The sequence below is a fragment of the Leuciscus leuciscus genome (assembly GCF_965113295.1).
Source record: "Leuciscus leuciscus genome assembly, chromosome: 25".
In the NCBI taxonomy this organism is placed as follows: Eukaryota; Metazoa; Chordata; class Actinopteri; order Cypriniformes; family Leuciscidae; genus Leuciscus; species Leuciscus leuciscus.
This window is the reverse complement of record NC_138724.1, coordinates 13,356,043-13,373,952: the sequence shown is the minus strand read 5'-3', so window position 1 is coordinate 13,373,952 and position 17,910 is coordinate 13,356,043. Positions and strand designations below refer to the sequence as shown.

The 17,910-nt window shown below is 35.4% G+C and overlaps 1 protein-coding gene across 1 annotated transcript; it reads right to left on the bottom strand.

Annotated features, from left to right (window-relative positions):
* Positions 1-2,714: 2,714 nt before the first annotated feature.
* LOC309491118 (dynein light chain roadblock-type 2-like) lies at positions 2,715-8,400 on the bottom strand. The gene is made up of 4 exons (XM_082160568.1): positions 8,296-8,400; positions 8,112-8,190; positions 6,651-6,818; positions 2,715-6,553 (listed from the first exon to the last, which is right to left on the bottom strand). Exons 1-4 carry the CDS (start codon positions 8,296-8,298, stop codon positions 6,510-6,512), a joined length of 294 nt encoding a protein of 97 aa, XP_082016694.1. The 5' UTR covers positions 8,299-8,400; the 3' UTR covers positions 2,715-6,509.
* Between the last annotated feature and the right edge of the window lie 9,510 nt (positions 8,401-17,910).

Here is a 17,910-nt window from a genome sequence, read left to right as displayed (position 1 = left end):
GATGCGATACTGTAGTAGACGGTTGCATAGTTATAATTTTCTCCCTGATATTATCAATCTTGTTAGTAAAGAAGTTCATAAAGTCATTACTGCTGTGTTGCTTGGAAACGTCTGGGGTTGAAAATGTATTTTTCGTTAGTTTAGCCACTATTTCAAATAAACACCTAGGGTTTTGATTATTTTCTTCTAATAGGTTTGAAAAATAAGCAGATCTAGCAGCTTTTAAGACCTCTAAATCAGTGGTTCTCAACTCCAGTCCTCGGGACCCACTGCCCTGCACATTTTGTATCTCTCCCTTATTTAACACACCTGAACCAGATCATCAGCTCGTCAGGAGAGACTCCATGAACTGATTTGAGTGTGTCAGATAAGAGAGACTTACAAAATGTGCAGAGCAGCGGGTCCCGAGGACTGGAGTTGAGAACCACTGCTCTAAATAATGATCTGAGATGTCATCGCTCTGCTGCAGAATTTCAACGGCATCAGCACTGATTCCATGTGATAATATTAGATCTAGAGTATGATTACGAGAATGAGTAGGTCCTGACACGTGTGGTCTAACTCCAATTGAGTTCAGAATGTCTTTAAATGCCAATCCCAATGCATCTTTTTCGTTATCTACATGTACATTAAAATCACCAACAATTAGTACTTTATCTGCTGCCAATAATACAGTGCGTGCAGAATTATTAGGCACGTGGATTTTCTGATCATATTTTATTCCCAGGAACATTTTGCCAATTCCAAACCATATTAATCTTAATAACTACTATTCATTTTGCATTTAATTATTTATAAGTGATATATAATTGTTCATGAAGGCTGGAAATGAAAAACGCCTTTAATTCAGGTGTACATAATTATTAGGCATGTTTTCTTTTACAGATAAAATAAGCCAAAAAAGAGATTTAACTAAGACTGAAAATTCAATAATTATTAAATGCCCATGAGAAGGATGCAATACTAATGCAATACTAGAGATTGCAGTTAAGGCATGACCATTGGAAAGTGAAATGCTCATTGGGTCAGCAGGGTCAGACAAATACAGGTGGAGAAGAATAGACACATGTTAACTGCAAAAGAATGAAGAATTAAGGTGAAGAATTAAGTGTGAAACCATCAGGAACCCTTTAGTCTCCAGTGCCACCATTTTCCAGAACGCCAACCAACCTGGAGTCTCCAGAAGAGCAAGGTGCCAGGGTCTCAGAGACTTAGGTTAGGCAATGAATCCTAAAAATGACCCCCACTTAATAAGAATCACAAGCTGAAGTATAATAAAATACATGAAGACTGATTTTTTTATAGGCTTTATAGACAGACAGATTGAGAGTGACTCTTGAAGGACCAGCACCACATCCTCTTCTATCACTGTTTGAAGAATTCATCTTCCAGAATCTGACAGTAAGTTTTGGGAGTTTATTTTTAGTCCATCTCTGCAAAACGCACTTTAGGGTAGGAGATGGACTAAAAATAAACTCCCAAAACTTACTGTCAGATTCTGGAAGATGAATTCTTCAAACAGTGATAGAAGAGGATGTGGTGCTGGTCCTTCAAGAGTCACTCTCAATCTGTCTGTCTATAAAGCCTATAAAAAATCAGTCTTTGTGTATTTTATTACACTTCAGCTTGTGATTCTTACTAAAGTGGGGGTCATTTTTTAGGATTCTTTAACTAACCTAAGTCTCTGAGACCCTGACACCTTGCACATCTGGAGACTCCAGGTTGGTTGGAGTTCTGGAAAATGGTGGCGCTGGAGACTAAAGGGTTCCTGATGGTTTCACACTTAATTCTTCACCTTAATTCTTCATTCTTTTGCAGTTAACATGTGTCTTTTCTTCTCCACCTGTATTTGTCTGACCCTGCTGACCCAATAAGCATTTCACTTTCCAATGGTCATGCCTTAACTGCAATCTCTAGTATTGCATTAGTATTGCATCCTTCTCATGGGGATTTAATAATTTTTTACTTTTCAGTCTGAGTTAAATCTTTTTTGGGGCTTTTTTTATCTGTAAAAAAAAACTTGCCAAATAATTATGCACACTTGAATATAAGGCGTTTTTCATTTCCATCCTTCATGAACAATTATATATCACTTATAAACGATTAAATACAAAATTAATAGTAGTTATTAAGATTAATGTGGTTTGGAATTGGTCAAATGTGCCTGAAAAAAAAAAAAAAATCAGAAAATCCACGTGCCTAATAATTCTGCACGCACTGTAACTCTGATAGAAAATCAGCAAATTCTTTGATAAAGTCTGTATGGTGCCCTGGTGGCCTGTATACAGTAGCCAGCACAAATGTTAAACGTGATTTATCATTTACACTAGATAGTGTTACATTTAGCAACAACACTTCAAAAGAATTATATTTAAAACAAGACTTCTCAGTAATTCTGAAGATATTACAATAAATTACAGCAACACCTCCCCCCTTTGCCTTTCAGACGAGGTTCATGTTTATAACAGTAATCTTGCGGGGTGGACTCATTTAAAGTAATATAATTGTCTGGTTTTAGCCAGGTTTCTGTCAAACACAGCACATCTAGATTATAATCTGTAATCATATCATTAACAATTAGTACTTTATCTGCAGCCAATAATACAGTGCGTGCAGAATTATTAGGCACGTTGATTTTCTGATCATATTTTATTCCCAGGAACATTTAGCCAATTCCAAACCCTATTAATCTTAATAACTACTAGGCTATTCATTTTGCATTTAATTATTTATAAGTGATATATAATTGTTCATGAAGGCTGAAAATGAAAAACGCCTTTAATTCAGGTGTACATAATTATTAGGCATGTTTTCTTTTACAGATAAAATAAGCCAAAAAAGAGATTTAACTAAGACTGAAAATTCAATAATTATTAAATCCCCATGAGAAGGATGCAATACTAATGCAATACTAGAGATTGCAGTTAAGGCATGACCATTGGAAAGTGAAATGCTCATTGGGTCAGCAGGGTCAGACAAATACAGGTGGAGAAGAAAAGACACATGTTAACTGCAAAAGAATGAAGAATTAAGGTGAAGAATTAAGTGTGAAACCATCAGGAACCCGTAGTCTCCAGTGCCACCATTTTCCAGAACTCCAACCTACCTGGAGTCTCCAGAAGAGCAAGGTGCCAGGGTCTCAGAGACTTAGGTTAGGCAATGAATCCTAAAAATGACCTCCACTTAATAAGAATCACAAGCTGAAGTATAATAAAATACATGAAGACTGATTTTTTTATAGGCTTTATAGACAGACAGATTGAGAGTGACTCTTGAAGGACCAGCACCACATCCTCTTCTATCACTGTTTGAAGAATTCATCTTCCAGAATCTGACAGTAAGTTTTGGGAGTTTATTTTTAGTCCATCTCTGCAAAACGCACTTTAGGGTAGGAGATGGACTAAAAATGAACTCCCAAAACGTATTAAAATGTATTCTGGAAGATGAATTCTTCAAACAGTGGTAGAAGAGGATGTGGTGCTGGTCCTTCAAGAGTCACTCTCAATCTGTCTGTCTATAAAGCCTATAAAAAATCAGTCTATGTGTATTTTATTACACTTCAGCTTGTGATTCTTACTAAAGTGGGGGTCATTTTTTAGGATTCTTTAACTAACCTAAGTCTCTGAGACCCTGACACCTTGCACATCTGGAGACTCCAGGTTGGTTGGAGTTCTGGAAAATGGTGGCGCTGGAGACTAAAGGGTTCCTGATGGTTTCTCACTTAATTCTTCACCTTAATTCTTCATTCTTTTGCAGTTAACATGTGTCTTTTCTTCTCCACCTGTATTTGTCTGACCCTGCTGACCCAATGAGCATTTCACTTTCCAATGGTCATGCCTTAACTGCAATCTCTAGTATTGCATTAGTATTGCATCCTTCTCATGGGGATTTAATAATTATTGAATTTTCAGTCTTAGTTAAATCTCTTTTTTGGCTTATTTTATCTGTAAAAAAAAACTTGCCAAATAATTATGCACACTTGAATATAAGGCGTTTCTCATTTCCAGCCTTCATGAACAATTATATATCACTTATAAATAATTAAATGCAAAATGAATAGTAGTTATTAAGATTAATATGGTTTGGAATTGGCTAAATGTTCCTGGGAATAAAATATGATCAGAAAATCAACGTGCCTAATAATTCTGCAAGCACTGTATTATTGGCTGCAGATAAAGTACTAATTGTTAATGATATGATTACAGATTATAATCTAGATGTGCTGTGTTTGACAGAAACCTGGCTAAAACCAGACAATTATATTACTTTAAATGAGTCCACCCCGCAAGATTACTGTTATAAACATGAACCTCGTCTGAAAGGCAAAGGGGGAGGTGTTGCTGTAATTTATTGTAATATCTTCAGAATTACTGAGAAGTCTTGTTTTAAATATAATTCTTTTGAAGTGTTGTTGCTAAATGTAACACTATCTAGTGTAAATGATAAATCACGTTTAACATTTGTGCTGGCTACTGTATACAGGCCACCAGGGCACCAAACAGACTTTATCAAAGAATTTGCTGATTTTCTATCAGAGTTACAGTGCGTGCAGAATTATTAGGCACGTGGATTTTCTTTTTTTTTTTCTTTTTTCAGGCACATTTGACCAATTCCAAACCACATTAATCTTAATAACTACTATTACTTTTGTATTTAATCGTTTATAAGTGATATATAATTGTTCATGAAGGCTGGAAATTAGAAACGCCTTATATTCAAGTGTGCATAATTATTAGGCATGTTTTCTTTTACAGATAAAATAAGCCAAAAAAAAGATTTAACTAAGACTGAAAAGTAAAACATTATTAAATCCTCATGAGAAGGATGCAATACTAATGCAATACTAGAGATTGCAGTTAAGGCATGACCATTGGAAAGTGAAATGCTCATTGGGTCAGCAGGGTCAGACAAATACAGGTGGAGAAGAAAAGACACATGTTAACTGCAAAAGAATGAAGAATTAAGGTGAAGAATTAAGTGTGAAACCATCAGGAACCCGTAGTCTCCAGTGCCACCATTTTCCAGAACTCCAACCTACCTGGAGTCTCCAGAAGAGCAAGGTGCCAGGGTCTCAGAGACTTAGGTTAGGCAATGAATCCTAAAAATGACCTCCACTTAATAAGAATCACAAGCTGAAGTATAATAAAATACATGAAGACTGATTTTTTTATAGGCTTTATAGACAGACAGATTGAGAGTGACTCTTGAAGGACCAGCACCACATCCTCTTCTATCACTGTTTGAAGAATTCATCTTCCAGAATCTGACAGTAAGTTTTGGGAGTTTATTTTTAGTCCATCTCTGCAAAACGCACTTTAGGGTAGTAGATGGACTAAAAATGAACTCCCAAAACGTATTAAAATGTATTCTGGAAGATGAATTCTTCAAACAGTGATAGAAGAGGATGTGGTGCTGGTCCTTCAAGAGTCACTCTCAATCTGTCTGTCTATAAAGCCTATAAAAAATCAGTCTATGTGTATTTTATTACACTTCAGCTTGTGATTCTTACTAAAGTGGGGGTCATTTTTTAGGATTCTTTAACTAACCTAAGTCTCTGAGACCCTGACACCTTGCACATCTGGAGACTCCAGGTTGGTTGGAGTTCTGGAAAATGGTGGCACTGGAGACTAAAGGGTTCCTGATGGTTTCACACTTAATTCTTCACCTTAATTCTTCATTCTTTTGCAGTTAACATGTGTCTTTTCTTCTCCACCTGTATTTGTCTGACCCTGCTGACCCAATAAGCATTTCACTTTCCAATGGTCATGCCTTAACTGCAATCTCTAGTATTGCATTAGTATTGCATCCTTCTCATGAGGATTTAATAATGTTTTACTTTTCAGTCTGAGTTAAATCTTTTTTGGGGCTTTTTTTTTATCTGTAAAAAAAAACTTGCCAAATAATTATGCACACTTGAATATAAGGCGTTTTTCATTTCCATCCTTCATGAACAATTATATATCACTTATAAACGATTAAATACAAAATTAATAGTAGTTATTAAGCTTAATGTGGTTTGGAATTGGTCAAATGTGCCTGAAAAAAATAAATAAAAATCAGAAAATCCACGTGCCTAATAATTCTGCACGCACTGTAACTCTGATAGAAAATCAGCAAATTCTTTGATAAAGTCTGTATGGTGCCCTGGTGGCCTGTATACAGTAGCCAGCACAAATGTTAAACGTGATTTATCATTTACACTAGATAGTGTTACATTTAGCAACAACACTTCAAAAGAATTCTATTTAAAACAAGACTTCTCAGTAATTCTGAAGATATTACAATAAATTACAGCAACACCTCCCCCCTTTGCCTTAACCTCGATTAAAGTTTGGATGCGTGTCTCTAGTTCTGAAATCTTCTCCGCCAGCCTGACTATCTCCCTGCATTTATCACATGTAAAACCTGTGCTGACAGAGAAGGCTATGCTAAACATGTTACATGAGGTGCAGGTGACAGTAAGAGGAGAAGATGACATGACTCATCGTGTTTGTTTGTTCAGTTGGGCTCTATTCAGTTGGTTTCTGGATGACGATCATCTGGTATTCTTCCTCTGGAGGAAAATAGGTAAAAAATGGTGAGAGCTACAGGATATGAGCGTTAACAGCCCGATAAGATAAGTAAGACGGGCTGATAATGCGCTGACCCACCTGTCGCCACCATGATCTCGTGTTTCTCGGTCCAGATGCGCAGTAACTTCAGGTCGTCCTGGGGGTCGATGTCTCTGATCACGCTCCTGGTTGTCATAATCAGCTGATTCAGCAGTCCCACATACTTCACCGCAGTCGCGTTGTCTAGTGTCGTTCTGATGGGAATGCCTGAAAATGACCAAGTTAAGATCAATGGAACTACGGCTTCTAGAAAACAAACTAGTTTCACACTTAGCCTATAGTATTTATCATAAAAAAGCAGCTTAATTCTAATAAATCCTCATGCAAAATCAGTTTCTTCATCACTACTGTTGATTATTTAGTATAACTCTACCATATTATATTTTATTATATTATATCCATTCTCTATACCAGATTATCCTATGTAGTTTTGTAAAATGTTACATTATGTTAATTAGCCTATATTGTTTAATTATATATTACATTAGCCATTCTCTATACCAGCTTATCCTATGTGTTTTGTAAATTATTATATTATATTCTATAATATTTTATTATCCATTCTCTATACTTGTCCTATGTAGTTTTGTAAAATATGATATTATATTATAAATATAACAGTTAAAAACCCTTTAGAACCTGAAGCTAAAATAGGTGTTTTTCACATAATTAGATTTTTTTACTGTAAAATTCTAAAACAATGTGCTATCTTCATGTGCAAGGTGTCATCTTTTACAGAAAAAGATTAGCTTTCAACAAATTACAGTTATTGACCATTATTGTGTGTGGTGAGTTTGTAAATAGAATTAAAATAGACAAAAATAAATAAAAACTAGAATAAATGTAACGTTACTGATTTTTGTTTAGAAAAAAAACAGAAAAAATCATGAACGAAAGAAACTAACACTTTAAAGTTGAAAAATGAACTATAATACATATATACAAGTCTTTTTTGTGACATTGGATTGCACAGTTTTCATTTAGGACACTTTTTTTTCATACACGCACACATATAAATGCATGCATTCATAGACACGCACACATACACATGCACGTGAGGTCTACTACAGCCGGACATGCCGGACATTCCGGACATTATGACATGCTTAACGTTAGATAATGGCCATCCGCTTCCCAAATTTCATTAAAAATCATTCCAATCCCCTCTTCTGCTGTCTAACACTTCTTTCGCCATGTATTTGTTCGTTTCTTTTATTATTTTATGCAATCCAAAACAGCGCTGCTGTCATTTGCAGACGGAAAGCATGACATTAAGTTACGGTAATAAGCCGTAACGTTATATTGGCGAAAAGCGCATAATGTCTACTTTCAGGAACTATTTGAATTATTTTGATAGTGCAAACGGTTAAATAGTTAGCAGTAACGTTACAGTGACATGAATACAGCTTTGTTGGCTGTGTCGTCGACGACACATCCAGTTTTAAAGGGTTAATATAAGTACAGTAAAACCATGGTAAATTGTGATTAGGCCTACATTACCGTCTTTGTTAAAGATGATATAGCCAATAACCCCAGGATACCGTTGAATAATCTTTAAACTGTTGTCTATTATTATAGACTTCAGAGATGAACAGAACAGTTAGGCAGATTAATACACGAAGACATAACGTAAATATAATTTGTACGAAATGAACAAAAATATAGATCAAATAAAGTCGTTTACCATATTGCAGCACAGGTGAGTTTTCCGTTTGTAAGAAATGTGTTGAAATTAAGTTGTCTGTCTGAACCGTCTATGGTCTGAACAAGTCAATGTAATGTCAATGTTTGTTCCTCGTTGCTACGGAAACAGAAGTAAATAGACCAATTTCGAGCCGACGTCACAGTTACGTCACGGCGCTACGCGCTAGCTGGTGGCAAAACAAAGGGAAAATTGGAGGCGGCTAATACAAACCACAGCACAGATTCGGCTACATAATAAGGAGCTTAAAATTATTATTGTTATTAATTGTCATCTTGTTGTGTTGTTCGGTGCAAGAATCGACGGAGTACAGGCTCCAATTTGAAATTTTATCGCATAATGTTTTCTAAATTATTGTGATTATTTGTGAATCATCTAAGTTATGATTGTATAACGTTACATTGTTTTGATTGATTGTGACTAGACTTTTTGAAGAACCTGGTAAGAAAGTGTAATCAAATAACTTGCATAGTTAAAAAATGAATATGCTGTATCTGGAATTTTTATTTCTAGAAAATATTCACATCATTAAAATTGCACCGTAATGTCACTCTTTACATTGTCGTCTTCTGTCCGCCTTGGCGCTGGCTAGGCAGAACTGCGGATCGTAGGCTACCACACAAGTCTTGTGCGCATTTAGTACAGTTATCCACAACTTTCCCGAACTCTGACCTTTCCCGTGATCGCTATGGCAACGTAGAACAGGCCGCTAACGAACTTCCGGTTTACGTTAGCCTGAAGATACTGCTATCGGAGAGCCTCAACAAGCCCAAACAACTTGCTTGGGTAATGACGAGTAGAGCTTAGATCGGGCCCAAAAAATCAAGCCCGACCCTGCCTGAGCCCGTTGTGTCCGAGCCCGGCCCGACACATTAACTGTAATTATGAGCCCGAGCCCGATTTAGACCCAACCATTTTTAGGGACATTCTACCAGAAACGTACATTATCTGTCCTTGAATTGTTACAGTGAATAAAAAAGTATTTCATCCAAAAATTTCTAAAACTGGCTCATAGTTGATTTCTGTGAGTTGTTCTGTAAAGGAATATGTCATTCATTAGGTTCTCAGATATTTTTTTCTTTATTAAAAACACTTTTGAAAATTACAAATCCTGTCCATGTCCTTGTCCTCAACCAAATTGGAGCAATAGCTTTCATAGTTTTGTTATGCTAAAAACTGTTATTTAGGGGGAAAAAACTCCATCAATAACAAGTTTAAGCTGTTATCATTCACATCAACTGATCAAAAACATGAAATTATATATAAATTCTACAAATAAATTCTATTTCACAACTGTCCCCATGTTTTGGTCAGTCCTGTCACGTTTACATAAAACACTACATAAAATGTGTGAAATATGCCTTTAAGGGTATCACTCAGAGGAAGTGACATCATTTGACCCCGGTGAAGCTGACATTGATCAAGGCTGAATTAGACTTGCTAAAGACGAGCTAAAGGGTCAGGCCCTGTCACGGTAAAACATTCCAGAAAATAATGAAAATGTTTTAAATCCAAAACATGTCTAAAAAGGTTACTGAAATTCCTTGCTTGCATGTTAACAGTTTTTATGCTAGCATGCTAGCAGGCTGAGTAATAGAAGTTTTAAATGGCCAACCGTCAGGCCCTGTCACATTCCTGTGTGACACTATTATATTATATATGTCCTTGGCTGAATTTTACCATTGTCTAATTTTACATTAACATTAAAATTATAATAATAATTTAAAAAAGAAATGCCAATCAAAACTTAAATAAAGAACACAAAACATAACTTTTTCTGCATCATCAAAATCCATAAAGTCAGTCCTGTCACAGTACCGTCAGTCCTGTCACACAGGAAATTATGACAAAAGTGTACTATTTGAGGAAATATTAATTAATTAATCTCTTTAACTGTGTAGATGAAGGTGGGGGTATATATCCACTACTATGTTTTTGTAAAAATCTCCTATGTAAAGGTTATTATTTTACAACTATATGAGTGCCTGGCGGGTATTCTGTGATTTTGTGTACTACAGTTGACCGAAAAGTTACTTATATTTCTTAAAGGAATTATAAAACCATGTTAGATACAATCAGGGACATGTGATCAATAAGAAAATGCTATTTGTATCGAAGAAATTCATTAGGAAACCATTCTAACTTATACAAATTTGTCTGTGACAGGGCCTGACATTTTAGTTGTGAAATGGTATAAAAAAAAAATGTATGTGTTTCTCATAGTTTAACATGTCCTCCATATGACTCAACGTTCAGATTTAAGAAAAATATATTTTTTCCCCCAAGATTTTTTACAAGTGGAAATGTACGTTTCTGGTAGAATGTCCCTTTAATACGTGGGCCATTATAAGCCAGATAATTTTTTAACATGTGCTGAGGGGGTGCTAGATATAATATATATAAATACTTTTAATAAATGAGCAAAAATTGGCCACTTAATATTTATTATTCAATTATTTTAATGATCACAATTAAAGTATTAATTTTATTAAATTGAACAAGCACAACATTCGGCATTCAATCAAATATTATTAAAGATTTATTATTATTAATATGTTATTTCAACACAATGTCTCGTTATTTCGACATAATATGTGTGCCGAGTGTGCGTGCAACAAGTAAGATGTGCATTTGTAAATCCGGTGACACGCGTGCATTGATTTTTATTAATAAACTAGTGTTTTCTGTCCGTGTCTGCCAGTAGCACCTCAATGCAGTACACGAGATCCGGGGGGCGGAGTTGGATCCAGATATAAGGGGTGGAGATTGGTAGGTTTAGGGGTGGGTTTAGGGATTAAGGGGTGGAGATGAGTAGGTTTAGGGGTAGGTTTAGGGATCAGGGGGTGGAGATGGGTAGGTTTAGGTATATGTAAGGTGGGAGGAGTTGGATCTAGATCCGACTCCTCCCCGTGGATTTCATGTTCTGCAGTGAGGACCATCTCGTGTCTGCTGCAAAGATGAAGTTGACGATCGCCATCTCTGAACGCACCTATAGCCTAGAGAGAAATGCACATCTTGGATTACATAATCAGATAGCCTATTTCTTTTCATTTTGAATTGTTTCGTTTAAATACATTTAAAGCTTTCTTTAGATAGGCTATATTTCTCATGTCTGAGTAATGAGCAATTTATGATGAGATGCGCTCCTGTTCACGAGCAATGCAAGTGACCGCGGTGCGCCGGCGCCTCCATGTCATGATTTATATTATCTGCTATATGTGCTTCTTATTTATTAAATCCAGGCAATTGGTTGATGAAAAATGTATTACAATTAAGATACAATTTATACAAAACGAAATTCACTTTAAAGAAAGGCTTTCTACAAAACAAAACTTAATGAAGAAAATTAAGTTTAATCATGTCTGATCCATTAACAAAATCATGTCTGAACCACTCTATGTCTCCCGATGCATCCTATCATGGTGTTCACTCTTCAAAATCAACATAGATGGAAAAAATTACATTATAATATTTGAACAAATATGAAACTAAATGCTCTTATTTAATGGCTACAACAAATATAGTAGGCCTACATACTCCCTAAAAATACTCTATTTGTACAAATTGCTGCACATTCAAGTTAATTCTAGAATTCATTTTCAAATTATTGAAAACAATAAACATTCCACTTAAAAAAAAATATACAGTTGTACTGCAGTTTTTTCTAAGTACAAGAAAAACTCTTTCTGCGTAGAGGGTCCGTTTATGCTGGAAACAGGTCCCATTCATAAAATCCTTCAGTTTTCGCGTGTTGTTTGTGCACCCGACAACGGTACAGCGGACAACGGTTGAGCCACAAGGAGCCATTGCTTATCTGTCAGCATTACTACTTGTCAATTTTCAGTTTCACCAGAGAAAGTCGACGCGAGTATCCCTTGTGTGCTAGCTTCATTAAGCGTTAGGCTAAACCGGAACTGAGATACTTTTTATTTGTATTTTTTATTGAACAATATTAACAACCATAATTGGCCTCAAATGAAATGTCTTCACAGACAACAGACAAGCCCCTTACATAGGATAGAAAATACAAATAAATAAGGTAAAAAAAACGAAAAAAAAAAACATTCACATCCTTTATCAAAGTAGATAAGATTAAGGCATTATTTTTCTTCATTAACTTTAGTGATAAAAAGTAATGACACAGTTCTTTATGAAAAACATTAAAGTTTGGAAGTGTTTTCAGGAATCTATTCTTGTCTAAAAAGAATTTCCCAAGAATAATGAACGTATTAACTGCCAAGTCATGCGTTTCGTTCTTCATAAACATACCAAAAATTAAAATTTCCTTTGTTAATGCAGGCAAATCTTCAAATTTAGGAAATAGCCAGTAATGCAAATCCTCCCAAAATGTATTAGCAAATTTACATTCATAAAACAGATGTTCTGTTGTTTCAATCTGATCAACACAAAATGAGCAACAGTTAGTGATGTGACATTTGAACCGAGGCGTCGGAGCGTGTGTCGAGAAAAAGTGGGCGTGCCAGATGAAGCCGCGATTCGAGGCTTGTGTTGTTAACGTGAAAATCACGTGACTAATGACAAACGAGGCCTCGGTTTGTGTAAATACGTCATCGGTTCGGTCTGAGTGTCGCTTCCGGATAAAAGGAGGTTCGAAACTCGCGCCACCTTGTGGGTGTTGCAGGAGTAGTAGATGCAGTTGTAGTAGTGTCAGAGAGTCAGAGAGTTAGATAACTATCATTGTTATTGTTGTGTCATATGTGAGGGCTGTATATTATGACATTATCAGGTTAGAATAGTTATAGTATATTGTTATTATTAATTATAGTAGCTATATTATAGTCTTGTTATATTAATTAGATAAGATTATTTGGATTGCTCTGGATTTTTGGATCTGGACTGGACTGCTTTTTGATTTGGATTGCCCTTTTGGATTTGTTTGCTTTTTGTGACTCTTCCTTTTTCCTGGTAATGGAGACAGCAAGAAAGAGGGAATCCTCCCCTGTCTGGGCTCAACAGAAGCATCAGTGTCCTCATTTATACCAGTGCCATTTTTACATTCCCCTGCATCCCTTGTTCCTTGTGTAAGGATCTTTTCCAAGCCGAGATTTTGTCCAAGAAGAGGAATCGTCTAAACCCCAACACACTTGAAATAATTGTTTTTTGTTTCTCAATAAAAAAATCTATTGTAATCCTTCCTTCCGGACTATTCTGTTGCAGTTTACTTTAATCTGTTATCTATAATCTGCTAAATGAATAAATGTATGTTATTGCACTCCCTCTAACATAAGCACTGCACTCAACACAGTGTCACTGTTGTTGTTCATACTGTCACTATCCAAACAATTTATGAATAATTCATTAACTGTGTGTGTGACTCTGCACAAATAAATTCAGACAGTGAAAGATACATATTTTATATTATACACAGTAATGGACAAATGTCTGATCATGTCTTTTTATTATTGCAAATGAAAGGTTACAGACATCAACAGTGAGTACAAAACAAATAAATAAATATTTTTATTTATAAAAATATTTTTATAAAATATACATTTAAATATAAATATACAAATAAATATAAATATTTATTTGTATATTTAAATTACAAATAAATATTTTTATTTATAAAAGTGTTTTTTATAAAATATAATTTTTCTTATAAAAATATATATTTTTTATAAAATTAGGTAGGTAGGTAGGTAGGTAGGTAGGTAGGTAGGTAGGTAGGGAGGGAGGGCGGGCGGGGCGTGACACTGGTTCAGAATGAATTCATTTGTCTGCTATTTCTTTGCACAGTAGCTAGGTGTCACTAGTGAGCAATGCTGAATGAAGCTTCGAGTAATGAACCTTTGGCTGAAGCAATGGGCTGCCAGGTTTCAGTGGTTCAGGAAGCCTCATTTTGCCATCACTAGCAACAGTTAACATCAAAACCGAATCGACATCTTAAAAATTCTCTAGATGGATACACTCCATTAAGAATTTTAAAATGCACTTCCTTTGCTTTTGGTGCAACTGGAAATTTAACCGGAACTGAGATACCGTCAACAGGAAGTATCGAGTGTCATGGCGACGCCCAATAAGACTCGCAGGAAAGTTGTGGATAGGCATCTAAATATGTATATGCCCTCAGTTTCTCTTTACCCTCGGTTTCTCTATCGGGTAGGTGTAGAAGTGCGTTAACGTTAATCCTGTCAGATCGTCCATTCATTGAATGAGCGTGTATGCCGGGTCAGCCAATCTGGGATGTCCGTTAAAATTAACTTTTGCAAATAACAATCGCGGTCCTGGACAGTGAGTGACCTTGCACATTAAGATAAAATCGGATTTTCTCCAGTCATTGTTTAAAAACAAGCTAACAAAACTTGCAAACTAACGTTAGTGAAGCGGCCAGAAGGATCGTTCTGCCACCACCTAAGCTCCGCCCACAATATGGGGAGGCTGCAGACCTGGAGCCGGTAGATCTACGCCCCAGGCAGTTTTACGCCCCTGCTGTTCCTGATGCGTCCCGTTCATAGACTTTGCCCAATTTTGTGGTTTTTGTTAATTTAAATATAAACGTTACAGTGTAGATCTGCACTATGGATTAAAATATCTGTAGATATTCAGTTGGGCTTCACTCAGCCTACAGATGACTGTTTGTTTTATTCAGCCTACAGAAGACTATTTTTGTGAATTAAAAAATTAATAATGCACACAGTTGGATCAGATGACAAGTAATGATATATGACCTACTGTAGAATATTTATATATGACCTACTGTAGAATAGTTAATTGAATATTGAATATAGAATATTCACTGTATGTTTTTATATACAGGAGACTGAGTGAAATATGTTGTTGTGAATTTATATAAAGTTACATTTAGATATTAACCATATTTAGCCCATTAGACATACAGCACCGTGTAATCATATGGATCCTCGATTAAATATCTGCTGTACTATTCACTATTGGTCGTCATACAGCTACAAAACAGTGTCCTACATAGCATTTTATGAAGACAAACGCAATTTATCCCTTTTCTAAAATTCCAAGGGCCATTTAGAAGAAAGAGACAATATTGTTGTTCACAAAAACATTATTTATCAACACCATTTATGAATTATGATGACTCCTGTAGATGACTCCCCTATGGCTTGCCACTCTTCTTTAACTGTTTTTCTATCCTCCTGTCAAAGTTCTTCTGCTCACTGATAAAAAAAAAATAATGAAACATTAAAAAAAATTAAAAAGGACATCCATGCTGAATTTGATCTTGTCAAATTCACACGCAGCAGGACTCACTGTTACATTTTGTATAAAATTCCTGAATCCTTAATTTTTTATCACAGTTGCTTTGGTACATTTCTCAGATCACTACTGAAATTCTCATAACTACTTTTGAACAAATTGCCAATGCTTTTTGCCAATTCATCAATTCAGGACACATTTACTGTACGAAAAAAAGTGTAATAGAAATGTATTGAAAACATGCTTGACAGTTTATGACAACTAGTCAACCATTTTGCATTTAATGACTTATGCAAGGAACTAATGCCTAGATGTTTTGAGTATGACAATTCAACAGAGAAATAGTATAATAGGTCTATATTTTGATCAACATGACATAAAGAGTTGATAATGTAGGAAACAGCAGACAGTTGTACATTATCAATTGCATGAATGTACCGAAGCATTTGCAATTTGTATAAAATAATGAGAAATTGCTTTTATGATGTGCACAAGTGACAAGATGATGTGATTTCAGTTGTGATCTGAGAAATGCACCAAAGCAACTGAGATAAACTATAAGACTTATTGGAGACCCTGCAGAATCACTGTAGACCCCCTATAAGAGTCACAGACAAAAGAAAGTGTTACGAGAACACAAACTACCTTTTTAATTTGAGTTTTATATCTGTGGGTATTTCATAATCAAATAAAAAAATTAAACATTAAAAAAATGTAAAAAGGACATCCATGGTGAATTTGATCTTGTCACAGAGTGTGTGAGTGTGCTGGCCAGAATGTATATCAGGTGAGTGTGGATTGCATCAATTTGCTCCTGATCTTCAAAGTACAACGGCACAGGCACTTGTTGGTGGAACACTTTTGTAAAAAGTGTCAAGACACTTTGATTTCTTTTGGCCACTGATGATGGACTGTGCAGAGAAAATTGAAAATGACATTAAAAACATTGTCTCTGTAAGTCATTTATTTACTAGAGAAGCTATTGGTTTGGAATGCAGTTAAAAAAAAAGAGATGGGTGTTTATAGATTATACAAGTTTAAGTTTAGAGAGAGAGAGGGAGATTTTCATTTCCTTAAGTAGCTAAAGCAAACACACATGCATGCAAGTTAAAGAGAACTTGGTAAAGACAGAGTATGATAAATCCCACATTAAGTGCACACAGCCTACATTTTAGTCCAGATCAGTAAGATATTTTAAGAAAAATGTATATTTAGATATGAATTAGATAGTTAGATCATCTCATTTATAAGAAACGCAAACCAGAAAGGAGTAAAAAGAGTCTTTCCAGAAGAGGCCATCTCACGCAAGATAAAGACAGACAACAAAAGAAAAGTCAAAAGAAAATTAATTTTGATAGTGAGTAGAGAAGACAAGGGGCAGCTAAACTTACACGTGGTTACTTAGCTAAGTTTAAGCCAGACAGAACATCAACCTGACCGTCCAGAACTTTTTGTCTCTCGAAAGAAATTATAGGCCATCCATTGATATATAGAAATGAATTGATATCTACCTAGCTCTATCAAGCTAATCGTTTATAAATAATAAATGTTGCATCACTGCATTTTTTTTACAGTCTATGTTGCTAAACAACAATAACTCTAGCAGATTATTTAATATACCTCAATTCGTGTCGCTGTACAGGCTCCCCCTACTGGACGCATAAGGAACAGCAGGGGCGTAAAACTGCCTGGGACGTAAAACTGCCTGGGGCGTAGATCTACCGGCTCGATGGACTATAACACGTCTTCAAGAATAAACTTTTTTTATTCCGTTATTATATTGTTTCTGTTAATGTTGCTGACTCACTCGACAGGCAGAAATGATATAAGCAGGCTGTTAAAACTTGTGTACACAGTTGTGTTACTTTTCTCAGCGCTGATGAGTCATCATGAGTTAGTTGATGACGATAGACCAATTACAGTCGTTTGTGGTGGCAGGATATTTGAATCAATGTGCAGTAATCACTTCAGTAATTATTTAAACGGCAATGTGTTTTATATTATAACAACACATTTTGACAAACAAACTTATCCAGTGAAAGTAAAATAAATAATAAATACAAATTCACGAATTATTATTCTTGTTTGGTTTTCTTATTTGACTTTTATTTAGCCGACAGCGCCCCCTACAGGATAATATTGTACAATACTTTTAATCTCATTCGGTCTCAATCTCATCGATTTTATTTCGCTATGACCGAATAACACACAAAAGCAACGAAAGCGTTTTAACAATTTAAAACTGATATCTACATTGTTATAACCTGTTAACTGCTTTAGTGTTTACTTTTTTTATAACTTAGTTGAAATACAATCGTCTGATTTGTGAAGGATCAAGTGACACTGAAGACTGGAGTAACGATGCTGAATATTCAGCTTTACATCAAAGGAACAAATTACATTTTA

Excerpts from the sequence above, each read along its gene's own strand:
- LOC309491118 (XM_082160568.1), bottom strand. Across the intron at positions 6,819-8,111 it reads TATCATCTTTAACAAAGACG|GCATTCCCATCAGAACGACA; the intron begins GTAATGTAGGCC and ends GGTCATTTTCAG. Across the intron at positions 6,554-6,650 it reads CGAGATCATGGTGGCGACAG|AGGAAGAATACCAGATGATC; the intron begins GTGGGTCAGCGC and ends ATTTTCCTCCAG.